Here is a 23,547-nt window from a genome sequence, read left to right as displayed (position 1 = left end):
GTTTCTAAGATACTCAGCCTCCTCAGATCTGGCCCGGCCCACCTTTCCACCTTACCTTTTCTGCACAACTGCCCACAGCTAGCCCAGCCTACACAACAGCCAGTCTGGCTCCGCCACAATGCAGAGCTGGCACAGGCCACAGGAGCCAGGCCCAGTCACATCCGGGGACCCCCTGCCGCAGACAAATGCTACAGACACAGCTGGTAGCACATGGCACTGTTTACTGTGGCGCTCGGTGGAAAACATCTGTAGACCAGCTTACTGCAGTGGTGACCGCTGCCACACATGCTCAGGGACTTTTATTATATAAAATGTTGGAGGGCGGGAGTTCCACCCGCTCCTTTGTGACAGCAACTGTGCCCTGAATACAGAGCCTTGTAGGCATATGCAGCTTTCGTATCGCTTCATGATTTGAGAGTTTGTTTCCTTTTTAAAAAAATGCCTTCTTGCCGCAAGGCTCAGTGCAGCATATAGAAAACGGTTAGGAATACAGGTAAATTCGGCAACCAGTGTAGACCCATGAGGACAAACTACTCTCTTCTAAAGAAAGGCAGTGAGAAAGCCTCAGGATTTTATTTATTAAAAGAAAAAACAAAATCTTTTTTTCTGCTTTCAAGAATATCTGTGCAGGTGGCAGATTTTTAACCATGCTGAATCAACTGTGCAGGTAAACTACCCTCGGGCCTGGAGGGAGACGGGATGGGGGTGGGAGGCACGTTCACAACAGTCCCAAGGTCGGGGGAGGTGTGCGGCAGGGTCTGGGAAGGGGAGGCTGCAGTGTCCGCCTGTCCATCTGTCTCAGGCTGAAGGAGAAAAGGCTTATTCGGAGGTTTGGCCTCAGCTCCTTCCGCTTTGCCATCCACCTCCTCGTCCGAGCATTCGTTGGGGCAAACGGCAGGTCCCCAGGCCTGGGGAGAGGCAGAGGCAGAGTCAGTGGGGCCTGGCCAGGGAGGCCACAGCACAGCACACAAATCCCACAACAAATGTGAGAGGGAAATCAGGCGCCTGGCTGCTCCCACCAAACAGAAGCAAGGCGGAGCCTTGGGAGCCACAGCTCAGCTGGACAGGACCGCTCTCAAAGAAATCTTCCCACAAAATAGTGGTCAGACATCTTCATGCACAACAGCAGCACACAGAGTTCAGGCAAACAGGAACAGTTACAACAGGAAACGCAGAAAAGTGTAAAATGCCACCTTTTGTTCCAACTCATTAAACAGGTGACACCACAGCGAGTACACAGGTGACACCACAACGGGTGCACAGGTGACACCACAGTGGGTTCACACAGACAGGCACCTACTACCACACAGCAGGAAATTCACATCCAATACTGACTACTGATGCTTAAAAAAAGGCCCCATGAAGGCCAGGCATGGTGGTGCTTGCTTGTAGTCCCAGCACTTTGGGTGGCCGAGGCTGTCAGACCACAAAATCAGGAGTTTGAGACCACCCTGGCCAACACAGTGAACCGCCATCTCTACTAAAAATACAAAAATTAGCCAGGCATGAAGACACGCACCTATAATCCCAGCTAGTCGGGAGGCTGAGGCAGGAGAATCGCCTGAACCCAAGAGGCAGAGGTTGTGGTGACACAAGATTGCGCCACTGCACGCCAGCCTGGGCAAAACAGCAAGACTCTGACTCAAATGTGTTTTAAACCTACGGTTATTCTTGCTACATGATATGACATATCAGAGCTGTTTTTAATGTGTTCATTATTCTTCAATTATTGGTGAGGTGAAAATTTCCAAGTATGTATCCCACACTCTAGGCTGCTTCTTGGAACCATCATGCCGCAGCCCAGAAGGCTGGAGCGTCAGGACGCGGCTGATGCTAAATACTGCACTGGGTGAGGCCTTCTGAACTCCCCCATGCCTGGGCCTGCACTTGCCTGTTTGCTTCTGTGTTTCACGTACTCAGCCATGCACCGTTCTGCAAGTTTGCTGTTGGACTATTGTTTCCACTCACCTCTGAGCCTGTGTCTCCATTAGTGAGATGGGGCTGGAAGCACCCAGGACCTTCCCAAGAGGCGCCACCCTGCCAGGTTCCCGCCCCAGAGCCCTCACATGTAGCTGGCTCAGCTGGGCACTGCCCGCCCTTACCCGCCACTTCCGCAGCTGTTCGATGGCTTCATCCCAGTTCTTGTTGGCCGAGTCGATGCGCGCCTCCAGGTCAATCTCCAGCTTCTTCCGGGTGGCCACTGCCATGGAGTGCCTCTTCCTCTCGTCCTCCAGCTCTGCCTCCATCTCCTGCACCTGGAGGAAGGAACACTGACAGCTTGGGAAGCTGGACCCACTCAGAGACCCTGCTCTGGCTCTGAACCCAGGTGCCTCTGCAGAATCTGCGGGGCCTCCGGAAGCCAGTGGGCATTACTGACTCAAAAAACTCTAAGAAGGTGAGTCGCTGACCCGAGGGACAGGGGACCGGACAGGAGGGACATGGGAGGGGAGGCGTGGTCCAGGGCCCTAACAATCCAGGTGGAAGGAGGAAATGGAAGCCTGGGTGAAGCCAGGGCAACCCTGGCCACCGTGGGGTAGCAGGAGCCCACGCACACCTGTCTGACCAGCTGCTGCTGCTTCTCACTCTGCTCGTCCCGGCCCTGCAGGTCCCGCTCGAACTGGATCTTCATGGCCTGCAGGTTGACCTCCAGCCGCAGATTGGCGTTTTCAGTGTCCTGCAGCTCATCCTCCAGCTCCTCCAGCTGGGTCTTCAACTCCTCCACCTGCTGCTCCAGAAGCCACCTGGACTTCAGCTCATGGACCTGAGCCCCAGAGAGCCCAAGTCAGGAGCAAAGAGACTGGCAGGGACCTGGGTCTGCTAGACCCGGAACGTGTGTATGCGTTGACCCTCTGTGATGACCCCGCTCGGGCCCCTCCCAAGGTCTGGCTGCCAGGCCCGGCACTCACGCTCTTGCCCTTGGAGCGCATGATGTCCTCCATCTCCACGCGGAACTGCTTGTTGAGCCGCTCCGGCTCCACTTTCTGCTCCATGGCTTCCTTCAGGGCCCCGGCCAGCGACAGCGCCTTGGTCTCCTCTCGAGCCTCGGCCTCGGCCCGGTCACACTCCTCTGCATACTTGGCAGAGATGGTCTTCTCTGCCAGGAGCTGGGAGAGAGGGGCACCATGAGGCTCAGCCCCACAGGCTCCGAGCTACAGCCCCCAGCAGGGCAGAGCAGCTGGGCCCAAGCTAATTTTTGTATTCTTAGTAGAGATGGGGTTTCACCATGTTGGCCAGGCAGCTCTCGAACTCTTGACCTGGTGATCTGCCCACCTCGGCTTCCCAAAGTTCTGGGCTTATAGGCATATAAGCCCATGCCCAGTCAAGAGTGCATTCTTTAGAGTATACAGGCCCCACAGTCTCTGCAGAAACGCAACCCCACTACCACAGCGCAACAACCAGAGATGACACAAGAATGATTGTGTGTGTGTGTGTGTGTTCGGTCCAGCTTTCTCCCCAAAATGCAGCGGGCTGGACCCGGCCGCCGCAGTTCCATGCTTGATGTCTATCCCACCCCAGTGTTCACATCTCCCTCAGCTTCCCGCAGATCTTTTGGAAAAGGCAATATGAATGCACAAATAAATGGTATAAATGACAAGAAAAACAGTTCATTATAGAAAATCTGAAAAAAATGTGAAAACCCAGAAAGGAAAAGTTCCTCCTCAACCCACTGCATGAAGACACCCTCTTCCGCTGGCCTTCTCCCCAAGCCCCTCAACAAGCCAGATACTAGGGGTCCTCTAAGTGCTGGCCCCGCACGACCCCTCCCGGGCAAGGTCTCGAGGGAGCCCAGGCTTTCTCTGATGAGGCCCTCGCCTTGGGCTGAGTGCCGGAAGGAGAGAAAATGCAAAGGATGGGGTGGATGGCTACACACCTGGTCAAACTTCGGCTTCTCCTCCAGGTCCACAAGCAGGTAATCCCGCTCCTGCTGGGCCTGGCGCTTGGCACGATCCGCAGCTGCCAGTTCCTGCTACAAAGATCCAGAATGTGACCTGAAGGCAGCCACGGCCCCACAAGACCATCCTTCCCAGCCCTGGGCACCCTCCTCTCAAGCCCTTCCCCAGCCCCACCTCCCCAGAAAGCTCTTCCTCCAGGATTCCTCTAGCTCACAGGACTGGTGCCCCCCTAAAACCACAGCTTAAAAGCATTGTATGTTTATAAAACTCAACTACATTTAAGTGCTAGGAATCAAGCCAGGTGCCAGGGTGTGTTGATGACTAACAAGTGTCCTGGCCTAAGCAGGGCAGACCACTTGGACAGAGCTGCTCACTGCTGCCCCGGCCCTGTTCTGGGTAGCCAGAGCCCAGAGTCAGCTCTGGAGCCTGCAGGCAGGAGACGGCTGCACCCTGGACACAGTCACACCCGGCAAGTCACACTGCAGGGCACCCTCTAGACCCAGGAAACACTTCAGGACTGGCTCAGGTGCGACACGGACAGGGCAGCCATGGGGATGCTGAGACCCTCCCTCACCAGAACATGGTCACGGCAGGAGGTGGTGGCGGCCACGGAGCCTCATCTGATGTGAGGCATTTCACTCACACACAATCTCATCATACCAGGAAGGCCCACTATGTAATGGAACCCTAGGGATCCTTTTGTAATGCGAGAGCTGTCCCCAGCCATTTCCTGGAGCTGAGTCGGACCCTAGCCCTGCCTTCTGCTGAAAGCCCTGTGCTGCCACCTGCTGGCTGCAGGGCAGCAGTGCCGCTCTCCACTGCCACCCCACCCACCTCGCACAAGTGGATCATCTCCGCCTCCAAGGTCTTCAGGTTCCTCTCATTCTCTTTGGCCTGGGCCAGGATCTCCTCACGAGAGGTGCGGGTGTCATCCAGCTCACGCATGCAGTGTTTAACCTGGGCCTGGGGCAGGGACAGAGGCTTGGCACCCCACCCAGGTCCTTGGCCCTCGGCACTCCACCCCCACCCTCGAGCGTCATCTCACACACAGGAATGGCTGTGCTCTGCTTGATATTTAACCAACCATGGTGACAGGGAGAAAAAGCAACTGAGGACAAAAATCTGTGTGCCACTTCATAACTCACACTTTGACAGTGTTGGTCACTGTGGACGCAAGCCCAGGTTGAGCTTCATTTTCCACTTCTGTCTCCTCTGTGGGCTAGAGACCAGTGCCCACGGTGCCACCCCTAATGCACACCTGCCGCTTGAAACCAGTGCCCAGCCTGGCAGGTGTCCCCACCACAGGCAGGAAACACCTTTCCTTTTGTTACCCACCTCCCATTTGTTTTAATGCTAAAGATTTTTGTCAAATACTCTTTTTTTCCATTTGCAGATAACTCCAAAAACAGATTCCCCCAGGCAAAGTGCATGACTGGGTGTGTGCAGCCAGTTTACAGCAGCAGAACATGCCAACAGCAGGGTATCTGTGCCCCACAACGTTGCCCACAGTTAGCTTTTACAGATTTTTTTTTGCCCAGGCACAGCAGCTCACGCCTGTAATCCCAGCACCATGGGAGGCCAAGGCTGTCAGAACAGGAGGTCAGGAGATTGAGACCACCCTGGCCAACACAGTGAACCGCCATCTCTACTAAAAATACAAAAATTAGCCAGGCATGAGAACACACACCTATAATCCCAGCTACTTGGGAGGCTGAGGCAGGAGAATCGCCTGAACCCAAGAGGCAGAGGTTGTGGTGACACAAGATTGCGCCACTGCACTCCAGCCTGGGTGAAAGAGCAAGACACTGACTCAAATGTATTTTAAACCTATGGTTTTTCTTGCTACATGATATGACATATCAGAGCTGTTTTTATGTGTTCATTATTCTTCAATTATTGGTGAGGTGAAAATTTCCAAGTATGTATCCCACACTCTAGGCTGCTTCTCGGAACCATCACGCCGGAGCCCAGAAGGCTGGAGCGTCAGGACGCGGCTGATGCTGGAGTCTGCACGGGGTGAGGCCTTCTGAACTCCCCCATGCCTGGGCCTGCACTTGCCTGTTTGCTTCTGTGTTTCATGTACTCAGCCATGCACCGTTCTGCAAGTTTGCTGTTGGATATTATTTCCACTCACCTCTGAGCCTGTCTCCATTAGTGAGATGAGGCTGGAAGCACCCAGGACCTTCCCAAGAGGCGGCACCCTGCCAGGTTCCCGCCCCAGCACCCTCACATGTAGCTGGCTCAGCTGGGCACCGCCCGCCCTTACCCGCCACTTCCGCAGCTGCTTGATGTCTTCATCCTGGTTCTTGCTGGCCGAGTCAATGTGCGCCTCCAGGTCCATCTCCAGCTTCTTCAGGGCGGCCACTGCCATGGAGTGCCTCTTCCTCTCATCCTCCAGCTCTGCCTCCATCTCCTGCACCTGGAGGAAGGAACACTGACAGCTTGGGAAGCTGGACCCACTCAGAGACCCTGCTCTGGCTCTGAACCCAGGTGCCTCTGCAGTATCTGCAGGGCCTCCGGAAGCCAGTGGGCATTACTGACTCAAAGAACTCTAAGAAGGTGAGTCGCTGACCCGAGGGACAGGGGACCGGACAGGAGGGACATGGGAGGGGAGGCATGGTCCAGGGCCCTAACACAATCCAGGTGGAAGGAGGAAATGGAAGCCTGGGTGAAGCCAGGGCAACCCTGGCCACCGTGGGGTAGCAGGAGCCCACGCACACCTGTCTGACCAGCTGCTGCTGCTTCTCCTCACTCTGCTCGTCCTGGCCCTGCAGGTCCCGCTCAAACTGGATCTTCATGGCCTGCAGGTTGACCTCCAGCCGCAGATTGGCGTTTTCAGTGTCCTGCAGCTCATCCTCCAGCTCCTCCAGCTGGGTCTTCAACTCCTCCACCTGCTGCTCCAGAAGCCACCTGGACTTCAGCTCATGGACCTGAGCCCCAGAGAGCCCAAGTCAGGAGCAAAGAGATTGGCAGGGACCTGGGTCTGCTAGACCTGGAACGTGTGTATGCATTGACCCTCTGTGATGACCCCGCTCGGGCCCCTCCCAAGGCCTGGCTGCCAGGCCCAGCACTCACGCTCTTGCCCTTGGAGCTCATGATGTCCTCCATCTCCACACGGAACTGCTTGTTGAGCTGCTCCAGCTCCACTTTCTGCTCCATGGCTTCCTTCAGGGCCCGGGCCAGCAACAGCGCCTTGGTCTCCTTCTCTCGGGCCTCGGCCTCGGCCCGGTCACGCTCCTCTGCATACTTGGCAGAGATGGTCTTCTCCTCTTCCAGGAGCTGGGAAAGAGAGGGGTACCATGAGGCTCAGCCCCACAGGCTCTGAGCTACAGCCCCCAGCAGGGCAGAGCAGCTGGGCCCAAGCTAATTTTTGTATTCTTAGAGATGGGGTTTCACCATGTTGGCCAGGCAGCTCTCGAACTCTTGACCTGGTAATCCGCCCGCCTCAGCTTCCCAAAGTTCTGAGCTTATAGGCATATAAGCCCATGCCCAGTCAAGAGTGCATTCTTTAGAGTATACAGGCCCCACAGTCTCTGCAGAAACTCAACCCCACTACCACAGCGCAACAACCAGACGACACAAGAACAACAGTGTGTGTGTGTGTTCAGTGCAGCTTTCTCCCCAAAACGCAGCGGGCTGGACCCGGCCGCCGCAGTTCCATGTTCGATGTCTATCCCGCCCCGGTGTTCACATCTCCCACACCTTCTCTCAGATCTTTTGGAATAAGGAATCAATATGAATGCACAAATAAATGGTTTAAATGACAGGAAAACCAGTTCATTATAGAAAATCTGAAAAAACCGTGAAAACCCAGAAAGGAAAAGTTCCTCCTCAACCCACTGCATGAAGACACCCTCTTCCGCTGGCCTTCTCCCCAAGCCCCTCAACAAGCTAGAGACTAGGGGTCCTCTAAGTGCTGGCCCCGCACGACCCCTCCCGGGCAAGGTCTCGAGGGAGCCCAGGCTTTCTCTGATGAGGCCCTCGCCTTGGGCTGAGTGCCAGAAGGAGAGAAAATGCAATGGGGTGGATGGCTACACACCTGGTCAAACTTCTTCTGCTTCCCCTCCAGGTCCACGAGCAGGTCATCCCGCTCCTGCTGGGCCTGGCGCTTGGCACGATCCGCAGCTGCCAGTTCCTGCTCAAAGATCCAGAATGTGACCTCAAGGCAGCCACAGCCCCACAAGACCATCCTTCCCAGCCCTGGGCACCCTCCTCTCAAGCCCTTCCCCAGCCCCACCTCCCCCCTCCAAAGTCACAGCTTAAAAGCATTGTATGTTCATAAAACTCAACTACATTTAAGTGCTAGGAATCAAGCCAGGTGCCAGGGTGTGTTGATGACTAACAAGTGTCCTGGCCTAACCAGGGCAGACCACGTGGACAGAGCCGCTCACTGCTGCCCCGGCCCTGTTCTGGGTAGCCAGAGCCCAGAGTCAGCTCTGGAGCCTGCAGGCAGGAGATGGCTGCACCCTGGACGCAGTCACACCCGGCAAGTCACACTGCAGGGCACCCTCTAGACCCAGGAAACACTTCAGGACTGGCTCAGGTGCGACACGGACAGGGCAGCCATGGGGATGCTGAGATCCTCCCTCACCAGAACACGGTCATGGCAGGAGGTGGTGGCGGCCACGGAGCCTCATCTGATGTGAGGCATTTCACTCACACACAATCTCATCATACCAGGGAGGCCCACTATGTAATGGAACCCTGGAGGGAATTCTTTTGTAATGCGAGAGCTGTCCCCAGCCATTTCCTGGAGCTGAGTCGGACCCTAGCCCTGCCTTCTGCTGAAAGCCCTGTGCTGCCACCTGCTGGCTGCAGGGCAGCAGTGCCGCTCTCCACTGCCACCCCACCCACCTCGTGCAAGTGGATCATCTCCGCCTCCACACTCTTCAGGTTCCTCTCATTCTCTTTGGCCTGGGCCAGGATCTCCTCACGAGAGGTGCGGGTGTCATCCAGCTCACGCATGCAGTGTTTAACCTGGGCCTGGGGCAGGGACAGAGGCTTGGCACCCCACCCAGGGCCTTGGCCCTCAGCCCTCCACCCCCACCCTCGAGCGTCATCTCACACACAGGGATGGCTGTACTCTGCCCGATATTTAACCAACCATGGTGACAGGGAGAAAAAGCAACTGAGGACAAAAATCTGCATCCCACTTCATAACTCACACTTTGACAGTGTTGGCAACTGTGGACGCAAGCCCAGGCTGAGCTTCATTCTCCACTTCTGTCCCCTCTGTGGGCCAGAGACCAGTGCCCATGGTGCCACCCCTAATGCGCACCTGCCGCTTGAAACCAGTGCCCAGCCTGGCAGGTGTCCCCACCACAGGCAGGAAAACCTTTCCTTTTGTTACCCACCTATTTGTTTTAATGCTAAAGATTTTTGTCAAATACTCTTTTATTCCATTTGCAGATAACTCCAAAAACAGATTCCCCAAGGCAAAGTGCATGACTGGGTGTGTGCAGCCAGTCCACAGCAGCAGAACATGCCAACAGCAGAGTATCTGTGCCCCACAATGTTGCCCACAGTTAGCTTTTACAGATTTGTTTTTGCCGAGGCACAGCAGCTCACGCCTGTAGTCCCAGCACTATGGGAGGCCGAGGCTGTCAGATCACGAGGTCAGGAGTTTGAGACCACCCTGGCCAACACAGTGAACCGCCATCTCTACTAAAAATACGAAAATCAGCCAGGCATGGGAACACGCACCTATAATCACAGCTACTCGGGAGGCTGAGGCAGGAGAATCGCCTTAACCCAAGAGGCAGAGGTTGTGGTGACACAAGATTGCGCCACTGCACTCCAGCCTGGGTAAAAGAGCAAGACTCTGACTCAAATGTATTTTAAACCTACGGTTATTCTTGCTACATGATATGACATATCAGAGCTGTTTTTATGTGTTCATTATTCTTCAATTATTGGTGAGGTGAAAATTTCCAAGTATGTATCCCACACTCTAGGCTGCTTCTCGGAACCATCACGCCGGAGCCCAGAAGGCTGGAGCGTCAGGACGCGGCTGATGCTGGAGTCTGCACTGGGTGAGGCCTTCTGAACTCCCCCATGCCTGGGCCTGCACTTGCCTGTTTGCTTCTGTGTTTCATGTACTCAGCCATGCACCGTTCTGCAAGTTTGCTGTTGGACTACTGTTTCCACTCACCTCTGAGCCTGTGTCTCCATTAGGGAGATGGGACTAGAAGCACCCAGGACCTTCCCAAGAGGCGCCACCCTGCCAGGTTCCCGCCCCAGCGCCCTCACATGTAGCTGGCTCAGCTGGGCACCGCCCACCCTTACCTGCCACTTCCGCAGCTGCTCGATGGCTTCATCCCGGTTCTTGTTGGCCGAGTCAATCTGCACCTCCAGGTCGATCTCCAGCTTCTTCCAGGCAGCCACTGCCATGGAGTGCCTCTTCCTCTCGTCCTCCAGCTCTGCCTCCATCTCCTGCACCTGGAGGAAGGAACACTGACAGCTTGGGAAGCTGGACCCACTCAGAGACCCTGCTCTGGCTCTGAACCCAGGTGCCTCTGCAGTATCTGCAGGGCCTCTGGAAGCCAGTGGGCATTACTGACTCAAAGAACTCTAAGAAGGTGAGTCGCTGACCCGAGGGACAGGGGACTGGACAGGAGGGACAGGGGAGGGGAGGTGTGGTCCAGGGCCCTAACACAATCCAGGTGGAAGGAGGAAATGGAAGCCTGGGTGAAGCCAGGGCAACCCTGGCCACCGTGGGGTAGCAGGAGCCCACGCACACCTGTCTGACCAGCTGCTGCTGCTTCTCACTCTGCTCGTCCCGGCCCTGCAGGTCCCGCTCGAACTGGATCTTCATGGCCTGCAGGTTGACCTCCAGCCGCAGATTGGCGTTTTCAGTGTCCTGCAGCTCATCCTCCAGCTCCTCCAGCTGGGTCTTCAACTCCTCCACCTGCTGCTCCAGAAGCCACCTGGACTTCAGCTCATGGACCTGAGCCCCAGAGAGCCCAAGTCAGGAGCAAAGAGACTGGCAGGGACCTGGGTCTGCTAGACCCGGAATGTTTGTATGTGTTGACCCTCTGTGATGACCCCGCTCGGGCCCCTCCCAAGGCCTGGCTGCCAGGCCCGGCACTCACGCTCTTGCCCTTGGAGCTCATGATGTCCATCTCCACGTGGAACTGCTTGTTGAGCCGCTCCGGCTCCACTTTCTGCTCCATGGCTTCCTTCAGGGCCCGGGCCAGCAACAGCGCCTTGGTCTCCTTCTCTCGGGCCTCGGCCTTGGCCCGGTCACGCTCCTCTGCATACTTGGCAGAGATGGTCTTCTCCTCTGCCAGGAGCTGGGAAAGAGAGGGGTACCATGAGGCTCAGCCCCACAGGCTCCGAGCTACAGCCCCCAGCAGGGCAGAGCAGCTGGGCCCAAGCTAATTTTTGTATTCTTAGTAGAGATGGGGTTTCACCATGTTGGCCAGGCTGCTCTCGAACTCTTGACCTGGTGATCCGCCCGCCTCGGCTTCCCAAAGTTCTGGGCTTATAAGCATATAATCCCATGCCCAGTCAAGAGTGCATTCTTTAGAGTATACAGGCCCCACAGTCTCTGCAGAAACCCAACCCCACTACCACAGCGCAACAACCAGAGACAACACAAGAACGACAGTGTGTGTGTGCGTTCGGTCCAGCTTTCTCCCCAAAACGCAGCGAGGTGGACCCAGCCGCCGCAGTTCCATGCTCGATGTCTATCCCGCCCCGGTGTTCACATCTCCCACACCTTCTCTCAGATCTTTTGGAATAAGGAAGCAATATGAATGCACAAATAAATGGTTTAAATGACAGGAAAACCAGTTCATTATAGAAAACCTAAAAAAAATGTGAAAACTCAGAAAGGAAAAGTTCCTCCTCAACCCACTGCATGAAGACACCCTCTTCCGCTGGCCTTCTCCCCAAGCCCCTCAACAAGCCAGAGACTAGGGGTCCTCTAAGTGCTGGCCCCGCACGACCCCTCCCGGGCAAGGTCTCGAGGGAGCCCAGGGTTTCTCTGATGAGGCCCTCGCCTTGGGCTGAGTGCCGGAAGGAGAGAAAATGCAAAGGATGGGGTGGATGGCTACACACCTGGTCAAACTTCTGCTTCTCCTCCAGGTGGCACACCATCTGGCGCTGGTTGTCCAGGTCCACAAGCAGGTCATCCAGCTCCTGCTGCCGCCATGTCTCTGTATTCTCCAGCTTGTCCTTGTGCCGCTGGCTCGGACCCGCCAGGTCCTTCTGGAGCTGCCTCTTCACCTCCTCTGCGGTTTCCAGGCACCGCACACTGTCAATTCTCTTCTTGTCGGCCACCTGGGCAGGAGCAAGGAATAAGCAGATGCCCGAGATGGCACCTGCTCAGGTGACACACCTGTCCCTGAGGCATCTAAGAGCCTGCCTGCCACACTGTGAAAGGGGCACCAGGGATCCGCCCAGTTATAAAACTGCCTCCCAGTCACTTCCCTCTCCATGGGGGCAAGACAAATGGAGTTTCTGCAGAAAGGCATCCATCTAGTGTGTGAAGCTGCGGGGAGGCTGACTCCTAGGCCCGCTGAGGGGATTCCAAGCCCTCATCCACACCAAGCCTCTCACTCTCTGGGGAACCACCCCCAGAGAGCAAGGCCAGTGCCCTGTGGGGGTGTACATGGGGTCCCCATCACTCAGCCCTTGCATCTGCAGATAAAGCTGCAACCACATGCGCTCGAAGGCGACTCCTACCCTGACTTTGGAATGAACTCCCAGCCCATCTGGAGGTGGTTCAGGCCTTCTGGCCCGCCACGTGGAGGCCTAAAATAGGATCTACGACAGGGACCCTGACATTAGTCTACGGACCCCTTGACATTCTATAGAGAGGACTAGGGACTCCTTCTCATGACAATGTTTTAACAAGCATGAAATAAACATAAGGAATCACCCAGGTAACCAGTATAGAGAAATGCAGTTGCCATCACTCAGGAAGCCACGTGACCCCAGGTAGTACATCAGATAGCAAACTCAGCGCAGGCCTGGCAATCACGAGGCCAAGGAGCTGAGCCATGACCCTAACAGGGTAACTGGCCATTTCTCCAGGTGACAAGGGCACAGGGACTGCCAGCACCATGGCCTGTGGCTATGTTCATAATGGAAGCAGTGCTACATTGTAGCTAGACTGGTGAACATAAAGTATAAAATAGCAGTGAAAATAGTGGTGTCCCCCATCTAAGTCCACAGACCCCTGGATTCCTCTCTTATGGCCTCAGGCTAAGAGCACTGATGTGGGACAGCAGGGGGGAGGGGGGCTTCCCTGGAAAAGAGCAATAGGCTGGCTCAGCGGCAGTCTGCCCTGCAGTGCCCAGGCCAGCAGCTCTCCAGCCTGCAGCATCTGGCCAGTTCCCTGGGCCTCCAAACCTGGGCGTGGAGGGTGGCAATCTGCTTCTCAAGGTTGTGCGTGGCCTCCTTCTCCTCCAGCTGTTCCCAGAAGGAATTCTTCTCATCCTCCACCTGCTTGAGGTTGGTGCTCACGCCCAGCTTCTGCCGGTTCTCCTCCTGCAGCAGCTCCTAATCCCAGGATAAGATAAATGCGGGTGCTCAGGAGAGCAGTTTCTGAACCCCAGGGACCCCACACCCTGGAGAAGAGGGAGGAGCCGGTTCTGCTGATTCACAGGATGACCACATAAGGACCTGGTGGGAGTTGGGAGAATGCAGAGACCGCGCCCCCAGGATGAAAAGGAGCATGGGCAATCTGATGGGCTCTAGAGCTAATAGGCAGAGGGGCGTTCCAGGAGGAGTCCACCTTCCGGGAACCTGGTTTTTCATGGGATATTGAGCAAGTCCATGTTGGCTGCCAAATACAAAATTATTTTTCAGGAAGAAAATGTTGCTACTGAGAAATAGGCTCATTACTAGCTTGTCAGTGATGTCACCTTTGGACCGACATCATCAATCAGGCCTCAGTTGGTCATAAGCTCCAGTGACTGGTAGCTGGAGTCCATGACAGCTGAGGACTGATTCACAATGGCAGTCAAAAATGATACTCACTTGACATTCTAGAAGCCCCAGAAAAAGACATTTCTCTTCAAGACAAAGAAATGCATCTTACTATCTCAGGTGACGTCTCCTCCGCAATCCTCGCAGTCCTACCGTCCTCCTGGTCTTGAACGGGATCTAGGAGGACACAGAGAGACAGTCAGTGCACTGGTGCTGTGAGGAATCCCACAAGGAGGCTTGGGGGACGTGGACTGAAGCTGCAGTGTATGGAGCTGGGCTGCTGACAAGCATGAACTGAGCTGCTGCTGGACCACTCTCCTTGGTGTTGAAGGAAGGCAAAGGAGAGGGGCAGAAAGAAATCAAAGAGCCTTGGGCTTTCTAGCTACAGCAACCTCATCACTGTGAAATAGTCTGAGAACCAGTTAATACAGAAAGACACTGCATGGCTCAGCGAGAGCATCTCATCAGACCTGCTGCCCACGTGAAGGTCTAGGTGAATCCCAACATTTTATGAAACATTACAGGATTATTTAAGTTCTGTGGATCTGCATATCCTGATACAATTATCATCTATCCTGTTGTATTTTTAAAATTGTAGTAAAGCACACATATTTATTATTTTAGTTATTAACTGTGCATTTTAATGATATATTCAGTGAGTAACATTCATGATGCTGTGTCAATAATGAGAAAAATCTAAATTCATAATCTAGCTTCCACCTTCGTCAATGAAAGAAAAACAGCAGTGTAATGTCAAATAGAGGAAAAATACATAATGATTGCAGAAATTAAAGGAATAAAAAACAGGAAATCAGAGAAAATCAACAAAACCAAAAACCAGTTATTTGAAAAGATCAAAAACATTAATGAACTTCTACCTTGTCTAACCACAATGGAAAAGAAGGAAGTCATGATGTACCAATAATATCAGTTGAAGATGAGTGGAATCAAAAATAATAATAAAGGAATATTGTGAACACATCTGTGCTCACACTTGGATACATTATATGAAATGAGCTAATTTTCTGGATCTGTTTCAGAAGGTTAAAAGTCTTCTCAAGATAAATGAATCATCTGAATAGGCCTATATTTATTTTAGAAATTGAATCAATAATTAGTATCTTCTCAAAAAAAAAAACAAAACACTACCTTCAGATGAATTCACCGGTAAATTCTACCAAAATTCTCACAAAGAAATGTAGTCTTACCATACAAGTAACCATAATTTTAGCATTGCCTTAGTTACATTGTAAAAATTATGTTTCCAAACAAGACACAAGAAGGTTTATACCTGCTGTATTCATAATTGCCCAAACTGAAAGCAAACGTCTAAATATTCGAGAAGTCCTTTACTATCAAAAGTGAACCAAGCCTGGGCAACATGGTGAAATCCTGTCTCTACAAAAAAAGTAACATTAAAAAAAAATAGCTTAATATAAACCATGTGCATTACAGCCAACTGCTTGGGAGGCTGAGGTAGAAGGATCAGCTGAACATGGGGAGGTCAAGATTGCAATGAGCTGTGATTGCACCAGTGCACTCCTGGGTGACAAAATGAGACTTTCTCACAAAAATAAAGAAACAAAAAGAACCAAACTCTAAGTTGTCAACGTAACTTTCCTTGTGTAGTTGCGTCACCCGTTGATTAAATGCATTTCAATGGGCACGAACGAAATAAATGAAGAACCTGACACAGCATTTACTGAGTTCCTCTCATATGGGACACTGGATGAGTAAACTGAAATTATTTGCTTCAATCAACTTCATGATATAATTTCCACACTACCTTCATTTTCACTGCGGCAACTTTTCTTGCGCCTCCTCTTTGCTGCCCAGCTCCTGGCGCGGCCAGCCAAACCTGCAAGGCAGAAATGCATCATAATAAAGACAGTGCTTGACACCTTGCTGGCAGAGGACCACAGAGAAATTAGTAAAAACGTTCTCAATTTAAACTTTTGATCCTAGTTTTCACCGACTGCTTTTCAATGCTACCTGAATTAGGTCTGGGTTCTAGGGAGATTTGTTTGTGCAGGCAGATACCTTTATTCAGATGAGACAATATAGAGAAGCAGAATTCCAAGTTACCAAAAAATAGGCTGGGTTCAAATCCTACTTAGAATCTGCACATACCTGGGAGAGGGATATGAACCCATCTGTGCCTCTCTTCCCTATTCTCAGATGTGGAAACGTTAGTAGATCTAGGCTATAGACCTACTAAGCTCTATAGTGTCTAAAAGGATGAAATGCGGATAAAGACTTAAAAAGACTCATGTTTTTGTAAATGCCCTAAAATGTTCAATCAATGTCGGGAAGAATAATCCAGACACTTGGTAGTGGTTGACTACAGAGAGGGAGCTTGCATGTCTGCGCAGGATTAGGATGGAAAGTGACTTCACAGTTTCCATGGCCACATGATTTCCAGCTCATGACAGAGATCTGTGATTTCCCTGATCCCTAAGTCAGCCCCAAGGGACAGGCAGGGAAGGGGCTACAACCCCTATTTTCAAATTCAGTGAATTCAAATTCAGACATTTTGAGTGACTTGCCCAGTCACCAGTGAGGAGAGATAGGTCTGAGGTAATCATGTGGTTGGTTCCCTGGGGAGAGAGATCCCGGAACACCTGAGTCCTCTAGATCATGCTCTGGACCCTGGACCGAGAGCTCTTCTCACAAGCTCTGTGAAATCCTGCTGCCCCAGTGTTTCTGTGGGATGGTTGAGGCTATGGAGAGGTGGCAGGTGGCTTACTGCATTTACTGACCTACTCTATTATCTCTATGTTGTCACTTTTAGTAGTTTTATGACCCATAAGGCAAATATTTTAAGTCTCTCCGTTATGATGCACAGTCTGAGATTTTACCTGAATCCACTCTTTCCACCCATCAGGTGATTCTCATCTGCTGGGCTGGAGCTGGCCTGCCGTAGAAGAGGACACACGGCATACCACGGAGCGGCTGTGTGCCCCACTCCTGCGCACACTCTTGCCTTGCTTCTGCTTTCCCAGCTCTGACAATCCTAATTCTGGCTTCCAAACCAATCCTGTACGTCCCTCTCAGTTCTCAGACTTGCCTCAACTGTTGGATATTTTAATCACTGTTGTGACCATGACTGAACGGTGACATTTCATATGCCATAGTATATGTTTATCTTTTTACGTATTTCTTAATAGCATTTAACTTATTGTTTCAGACTTTTAGGAACATTTGTGGGCTAGGTGTGCTGGCCCACGGCTGTAATCCTGACAGTTTTGGAGGTTAAGGCAGAAGGACTGCTTGAGGTCAGACGTTTGAGACCAACCTGGGCAACACAGTGAGACCTTGTCTCTACAAAAAAATCTACAAATTACCAGATGTGGTGGTGAGCCCTTGTATCCCTAGCTACGTGGAAGGCTGTGGTGGGAAGATTGTTTGAGCCTAGAAGATTGAGGCTGCAGTGAGCCATGATCACGCCACTGCCTGGGTGACAAAGCAAGACCCTGTCTTTTCACAATAAAAAGCATTACTGTGTCACAAGTATCCCCATTTTATTTCTCATTATCTAATATTGCTGTTTTCATCCTGAGGCTTAATTGCTTTAGTAAGCTAAGGAAAAAAAGTTTTTTTTTTTTATAAAGGGTACTATTTAAAGCAGGTCATATGCATGCCTTTTTGTAAATTCTAGTTTTATATGCCATAAATCTAGAATTTACACTCTTGATGTACTGAGTCTTCTTCTTAGAACCAGCCTCCTCATATGTAACACAGTATAATTCCCATTTTACACCTGACTCGAAACATTGAGAGGATAGAATAAAATGAAAGAGCAGTCTGTATACCACGTAATGCACAATGAATCACAAAGTGAAGTTTTCTCTAACTCAAAGGCGAAAAGTGCAGTTAGCGTCCTCTGCAGATCCCATAGCAAAATGAAATCTTGAGAAAATATGCACTTTGGCTGCCCAGTGAAGTTAGAAGGAAACTGTCACAGGTCATCAAGACTTCCCCAACATTGGCTTTTATTTTTAAATAATGAAATACACATGATTTTGCCTGCTTTCTTTCATGTATATTACTGCATGTTCTCTTTGCTTTTCTGCGTACCCTATCTTGGGAATCACTCCATAGCAATAAAAAGACATCTTACTCTTTTTTACAGCTCCATACTTCTCCTTTATGTAGAAGTACCAGCTTCTTTTTTTTTTCTTAGAAAGAAACATTTAATAAGGACTGAGAAACAGAAGCCATGTCTATGTCTTGAGGGGTGGCAAGACAAGATGGTGGATCCCTGTGCCATTACCCCTCACAGTGGAGCGTGTATACCATAGGGAAGGGATGGTTCAGAAGGAAGGTGTGGGACAATTGAAGGTCTTTTTACATTAAAATCTTTTTACCTGTAGGCAGGGTTTAGAGTAAGTACCTGCTCTACACAGTGGCTCACAATGCCCCACCCCACACCCCCACCCAGGTGCTCACAATGCCCCGCCCCACAGCCCCATCCTGGTGCTCACAATGCCCATCCCTGCTTCTGCCCACCTGTGGTCACCATTCCCCTCTGTGTGACATTATTCATCCTGGGCTGCCTGAGCTTTCCAGTCCTGAGAAAAGTGTGTGTGTGGAGGGGAGGGTGGGTGTTATTAAAAGTCACCCTGAGAACTGAACTCAGTAAACCCTGGTTACTAATGTCAGTTCCATTAGCATCTCTGGTTTTCTGAGTCTGGTAGCTTCCATTTGCTCAACAAACTTAGTGATACGCAAATGTTTGACTGATTTTGTACCTAAATGCTCCTCTCCTGTCTTACAAGTGTTAGTTTTTGTCTTCAATTTGACCATAAGCAAAAACATGAAATGTTTCCTCTCCTCCCCTTTTCCATCCTGTAGGAAGGGGAGCCATGAAAACAAACTCTTTTCCACAGGCAGGGTCTGGCCTTCTAACTCCAAGTCTTTACCTTCCAAATTCAAGTCTAAAGTCATTTCATCTCTTTTGGAACCTGTAACCATGAGCTAGCTCTACCTGTCTTTCAGAACAAGGAGGTAAACTAAGCCCGTGAAGTTACTGGAGTAGGGCTGAAGAGACGTTCATGTCAAAGTGGGAATGTTAAAGTAATCAGAGCTCCACGGCTACACTTTTGGGTAAAACCACAACAAAAACAGCTTTTTTACAGCTCGGGCAGTAACATTTCATACCTTTTGCAGTCATTTTAAGCATGTCCCTCAATTTTTCCTTCGGTTTTCAAATTACAATTGGAAGACAAAGCTGCTGCTGTCAAGGTGACTTCAAATCATCTATTAAGAACACCATATAATCTCTTCCATGGCAAACTCTATTTAAGTCTCCAAATATCTGAGTCTGAATTATCTCAATTATTAGCTTCTCTATCGAATAGGAGAAAAGAAATCATTGGGCCTTTAACCGGCTCCTTCACTGAGGTGCCATAGTAGCTGGACAGCCAAGGCTAGAGAATGGGATGGAGAGTCCAAAACTGGAGTATCTGAATTTTCATCGGGGAAAGGGAGAGACTAGACCAAAAAGGCCTCAAGCAAGAAGGCTCAACAACGAAGACAAGAGGCAGGACGAGCCTTTGTCCCCCATGCCCAGCCCCGGGAAAGCTGGCTATAGGCAGGAGGGAGCTGGAAGCTGAGGATGTCTCTGGGGTGACGGGATGGGAAGGAGGTGGGGAGGTGGTGGCCAGAGATGTGCCAGAGAGCAAATGGCACCCATGGCTTCTTTACCTTTGCGCCTCTTCGATTTTCCGGGCCGCGCGTCCTGGACCTCCACCACTCCGGGATGTAACACGGCAGGCTCTGGAGTGGTAGATGCCACAGACTGGCCACGAGGCTCACAGCAGGCACAACTGGGGCCAGCGCTGGGGCACACACAATTCCCCATGTGTGATCCACAAGGGGACTGTAACAACAAAGCAACACAAAATAAAATAAAAAAACAAACAAACAAACAAAAAAAAGAAAACAAAACAAAGCAACACGCAAAAAAAAAAAAAATACAAAACAAAGCAACAGACAAAATAAAATAAAACAAAGGAAAAAACAAAGCAACAGAGCAAGCGCCAAGGGAACAAACACTTCCGTGAGAGCAGTCGGAGCTCCTCCTCCTCCCACTACCAGCTTCCGACTGAAGGCTGCTGGTCCTGGCTGATGCCTGTCCCCCACAAAGCCTCCTATGTCACCTGATTGCCAGGAAACAACAAAGTCAGGCCAGTGACAATGCCACTTCTCACAACCCCATCCAATGGCTCACAATGCCCATTCCTGCTGCTGGCCACCTGTGGCCACCCTGCCCCTCTTGGTGACTGCATTATTCATCCTGAGCTGCCTGAGATAATCCATTTTTCACTATAGGCCTCAAAAAATTCAGCAATGTCCCTTCATAGATTCTATATAGAGAGTGTGTCTAACCTGTGAATAAAAACAAAGGTTTCATTCTGCGTGAGAAATCCACAAACACAAAGCATTTTCACAGAATCCTTTGGGGCCCACCTCTCACCTTCAGCGTCCCCTTCTTAGTTATCTGGGCTTCTGTCTTGTATGATCTGTCAGGTTCTAGGCCTTGTAAGGGTGAGTTCCATGTCTCCACTCACTTACATGTGCCCAGGACGGTTGGCTCTTGGGAGGCTCTTCATAGTGACTGAGGCCATGGATCCTTCACACTGTTCCTTGAATCCACTTGACACGAAATACTCATCCTGAAATGATGCTTTGAAAGCGATGCTTGCAGTCAATTGTGGGTCCACTGTATTATGGATCCCGAGTACCCAATACACGGCATATAAGAAATGAATGAAAAATGAGTACATGGACTCAAGTGTGCCCACAAGGTGAGAGAAAAGTGTCCTACTTACTAGGTGTGCTACGAAGGCATCTGGGACCATTGGCTTTGCTATTTCATAGCAGGCCTGGGGCTTTGAAGGCTGGTATTTCCTCATTCTAAACCTCAGAGTCCAATGAATTACCACCAAGTGGACAAAGGTCCGCGGGCCAGAGCTCTTGGTGTGAACAACATACCTTTTTTGGGTGTGATTCATGGACGGGGACTATACAAAACTAAAAACCATGTTTATGTGCTGACTACCTGCAAGGCGTGGTAAGAAAACACTCTGTATACACGATCTTATTCAATGCTTGTTACAAATCCCTGAAGTGGATTTTTAGACAAACTTTCTATTCTAGAGCTTTTTGGAACAAGAGGCTAGTGTAGTGAGCTTCCACCTACTCAGCAGCAGATGCAGGTATTTGTTATCTGACGGCCGATCGCGTGACATGTATACTCCTACATGCTTCTCCTCTTCCTCTCATGATTTTATAAAAAATCCCACACATCATAGAATTTCCTCCCTGGCCGTCTTGGTGGATGTCTGTAAAAGATACGATTGTTTGTTCTTTCAACACGAGGTCTCTGTCACCCAGGCTGGAGTTCAGTGGCATGATCTTGGTTCACTGTGGCCTCTCCTGCCTCAACTTCCTGAGTAGCTGCAACTACAGACTCACACCATGCCCAGCTCATCTTTTTATTGTATTTTAGTAGAGACAGGGTCTTGCTATGTTGCCTGGGCTGGTCTACAATTCCTGGATTCAAAGGATCTTCCCGCCTTGACCTGCCACACTACTGAGATTATAGGTGTGAACCGCCATGCCCGGAGACAAGAACTCATTAAAAAATATAATCCCAATACCATCATCAACCAACCATCTCAGACCATTGCTCTTTATCACTGTCAACTCTCTTTCTAGCTCCAAATTTTCAGTCATTTCATGTATTTGTTTGAATCAGGATCCAAATAAAGTCTCTCTTTGGGATTGTGTGATTCACCTCTTCGGGTTTTTTTTATCCTGACAGCTTCCCACTTTCATCTCTGTGCTGTCCCTTGCAGTCCATTTATTGAATAAATCAGGCCATTTCCCCACACTTTGAATTATGCTAAGTGTATTCTCATTATGCTGGTTGTCATACTGTGAATTTTGCTAATTGTATCTTGTGATGTTGGTTAACTTGCTCTTCACTTTGTTCTAGTTTTGATAAATTAGTAGTTTAATCTCAAGACTTGGTTAGATTCAGGTTGGACTTGATTCAGGGCAAAAAGGCTGTGCTAGTTTCTTCTGGGAGGAGGTGTGTACTCTCTGGAGATCTTTTTTTTTTTTTTTTTTTTTTAATTGGTGGTGTTAATGGCCATTGATCAGTTATGGATTGAACAATGAAGGCATTGTTGTATCATTCCTTCTTCGTTTATGAGCTGCCACCCTTCGAAGAGATACTGCTACCCTAAGAAGGGCTGTGCATGAAGAAAGAGACACTGCTACCCCAAGCAGAGCCTTGCATTAAGAAAAAAATAAAGTAAATATAAAAAAGATGCTGCTTCTTATGAACTGTTACTCACTTGTACGACTTATATAGAAAACACCAGTTCATGGCTTCATTTCTTCTGTTTACCATTTTTCAAAATCATGGGCTGTTTCATTTATATCCTTCAATGGTGACCACTTCTATTAATTAATTTATTTAGACAGGGAGGGTCTAGCTTTGTTGCCCAGGTTGGTATGCAGACAAGCAGTCATGCCACTATAGCCTCAAACTTCTAGGCTCAGGTGACCCTCCCATCTCAGCTTCCTGAGTAGCTGAGACCAAAGACACAGGCCCTCAAACCTGAGTAATTTAAAAAATCTTTTGTTGAGACAAAGTCCCCCTGTGTTGCACAGGCTGGTCTTGAATTCCTGGATGAAATGATCCTCCTAACTCAGCCTCCCAGAGTGTTGAAATTACAGGCATGAGGAGCTGTGCCAGCCCACTTTTATTTTTTCAAAAGGATCATTATGAATGCAGATATTCAAACGTATTTGATATATCTCAATTCACTGCAACTATTATCCTTACTAATGTACAAAATGTCCTATCTTTGGTTAGAAGGAGGCCCTTCAGATTGGCCCTTTGGACATGTTGAAATCATCCTAATAACCTTTGATAGATTCTTTGCTATCCAGAGTGATAATATGTTCCAGGCTCCTTACACATTTCTGGCCTAGACCTGGAATCAGCATTTTGTCCAGGAAGCCTTGTTTCCTTTCATTGGGCAATGGTATTTTGAGACTACAATCTTGGTGCTAGGAGTAAATAGTATAATTTTAGAACTTAAAAAACTGCCTGGCTCGTGTCTGTAATCCTAGCACTTTGGGAGGCCGAGATGGGTGGATCACCTGAGGTCACGACTTTCAGACCAGCCTAAACAACATAATGAAACCCCATCTGTACTAAAAATACAAAAAATTAGCCAGGCATCATAGCGGGAGCCTGGAATCCCAGCTACTTGGGAGGCTGAGGCAGGAGAATCACTTGAACCTGAGAGGTGGAGGTTGTGGTGAGCTGAGATTGTGTCATTGCACTCCAGCCTAGGTAAAAACAGCAAAACTGTCTCAAAAAAAAAAAAAAATTAAATTAAAAATAATTTAAAAATTAACAGCTTTATAGAGGTATAATTTACAAACTAAAATCTACCAATTTTAAGTGTACAATGTTTGTGCATGTGAGAGAGAGAGAGAGAGAGAGAGAGACAGACAGGGTTATCACTCTGATACCAAGGCTGAAATGCAGTGGTGCCATCATGGCTCATGGCAGCCTCAACCTCTTGGGATCAGGCGATGCTCCTGCCTCAGCTCCCTGAGTACCTGAGACTACAGGCTTGTACCACTACACCTGTTAAAGCATTTAAATTATTTGCAGAGATGCTTCCCAGGC

At 50.2% G+C, this 23,547-nt stretch overlaps 2 protein-coding genes across 23 annotated transcripts in view; one reads left to right on the top strand and one right to left on the bottom strand.

Annotated features, from left to right (window-relative positions):
- Window positions 1-6,028, top strand: part of LOC100399449 (cadherin EGF LAG seven-pass G-type receptor 1) — a 40,584-nt gene extending 34,556 nt beyond the window's left edge. Inside the window, exons 9-11 of one of the 6 annotated variants that reach the window (XR_013524135.1) lie at window positions 618-667; window positions 2,235-2,395; window positions 2,606-3,601. Coding sequence is in view for 1 of the 6 variants with exons in the window: in XM_078343418.1 (XP_078199544.1) it covers window positions 5,832-5,891 (60 nt within the window). In the remaining 5 variants the exon portion in view is untranslated. Of the gene's footprint in view, window positions 1-617; window positions 668-1,217; window positions 2,396-2,605; window positions 3,602-5,831 lie in introns of those variants that run through there. The other 5 variants (XR_013524134.1, XR_013524136.1, XM_078343418.1 and 2 more) reach the window with 5 other exon arrangements.
- LOC144578399 (uncharacterized) overlaps window positions 544-23,547 on the bottom strand; it is a 43,778-nt gene continuing 20,774 nt past the window's right edge. For 7 of the 17 annotated variants that reach the window (XM_078343256.1, XM_078343248.1, XM_078343253.1 and 4 more), the window contains 18 exons: window positions 15,616-15,687; window positions 13,942-14,006; window positions 13,251-13,400; window positions 11,955-12,176; window positions 10,985-11,185; window positions 10,633-10,839; window positions 10,179-10,331; window positions 8,748-8,876; window positions 7,933-8,031; window positions 6,969-7,172; window positions 6,614-6,823; window positions 6,160-6,312; window positions 4,728-4,856; window positions 3,872-3,967; window positions 2,907-3,104; window positions 2,555-2,761; window positions 2,103-2,255; window positions 544-908 (listed from right to left, as the gene is read on the bottom strand). In XM_078343256.1, coding sequence (XP_078199382.1) covers window positions 642-908; window positions 2,103-2,255; window positions 2,555-2,761; window positions 2,907-3,104; window positions 3,872-3,967; window positions 4,728-4,856; window positions 6,160-6,312; window positions 6,614-6,823; window positions 6,969-7,172; window positions 7,933-8,031; window positions 8,748-8,876; window positions 10,179-10,331; window positions 10,633-10,839; window positions 10,985-11,185; window positions 11,955-12,176; window positions 13,251-13,400; window positions 13,942-14,006; window positions 15,616-15,687 — 2,915 coding nt within the window. In that variant the 3' untranslated portion in view covers window positions 544-641. Of the gene's footprint in view, window positions 909-2,102; window positions 2,256-2,554; window positions 2,762-2,906; window positions 3,105-3,871; window positions 3,968-4,727; window positions 4,857-6,159; window positions 6,313-6,613; window positions 6,824-6,968; window positions 7,173-7,932; window positions 8,032-8,747; window positions 8,877-10,178; window positions 10,332-10,632; window positions 10,840-10,984; window positions 11,186-11,954; window positions 12,177-13,250; window positions 13,401-13,941; window positions 14,007-15,615; window positions 15,688-20,307; window positions 20,518-23,547 lie in introns of all 17 variants that reach the window. The other 10 variants (XM_078343270.1, XM_078343281.1, XM_078343276.1 and 7 more) reach the window with 7 other exon arrangements.

Source organism: Callithrix jacchus, chromosome 1, assembly GCF_049354715.1.
Source record: "Callithrix jacchus isolate 240 chromosome 1, calJac240_pri, whole genome shotgun sequence".
Classification (NCBI taxonomy): Eukaryota; Metazoa; Chordata; class Mammalia; order Primates; family Cebidae; genus Callithrix; species Callithrix jacchus.
This window is presented reverse-complemented; position numbering and strand designations above follow the sequence as displayed.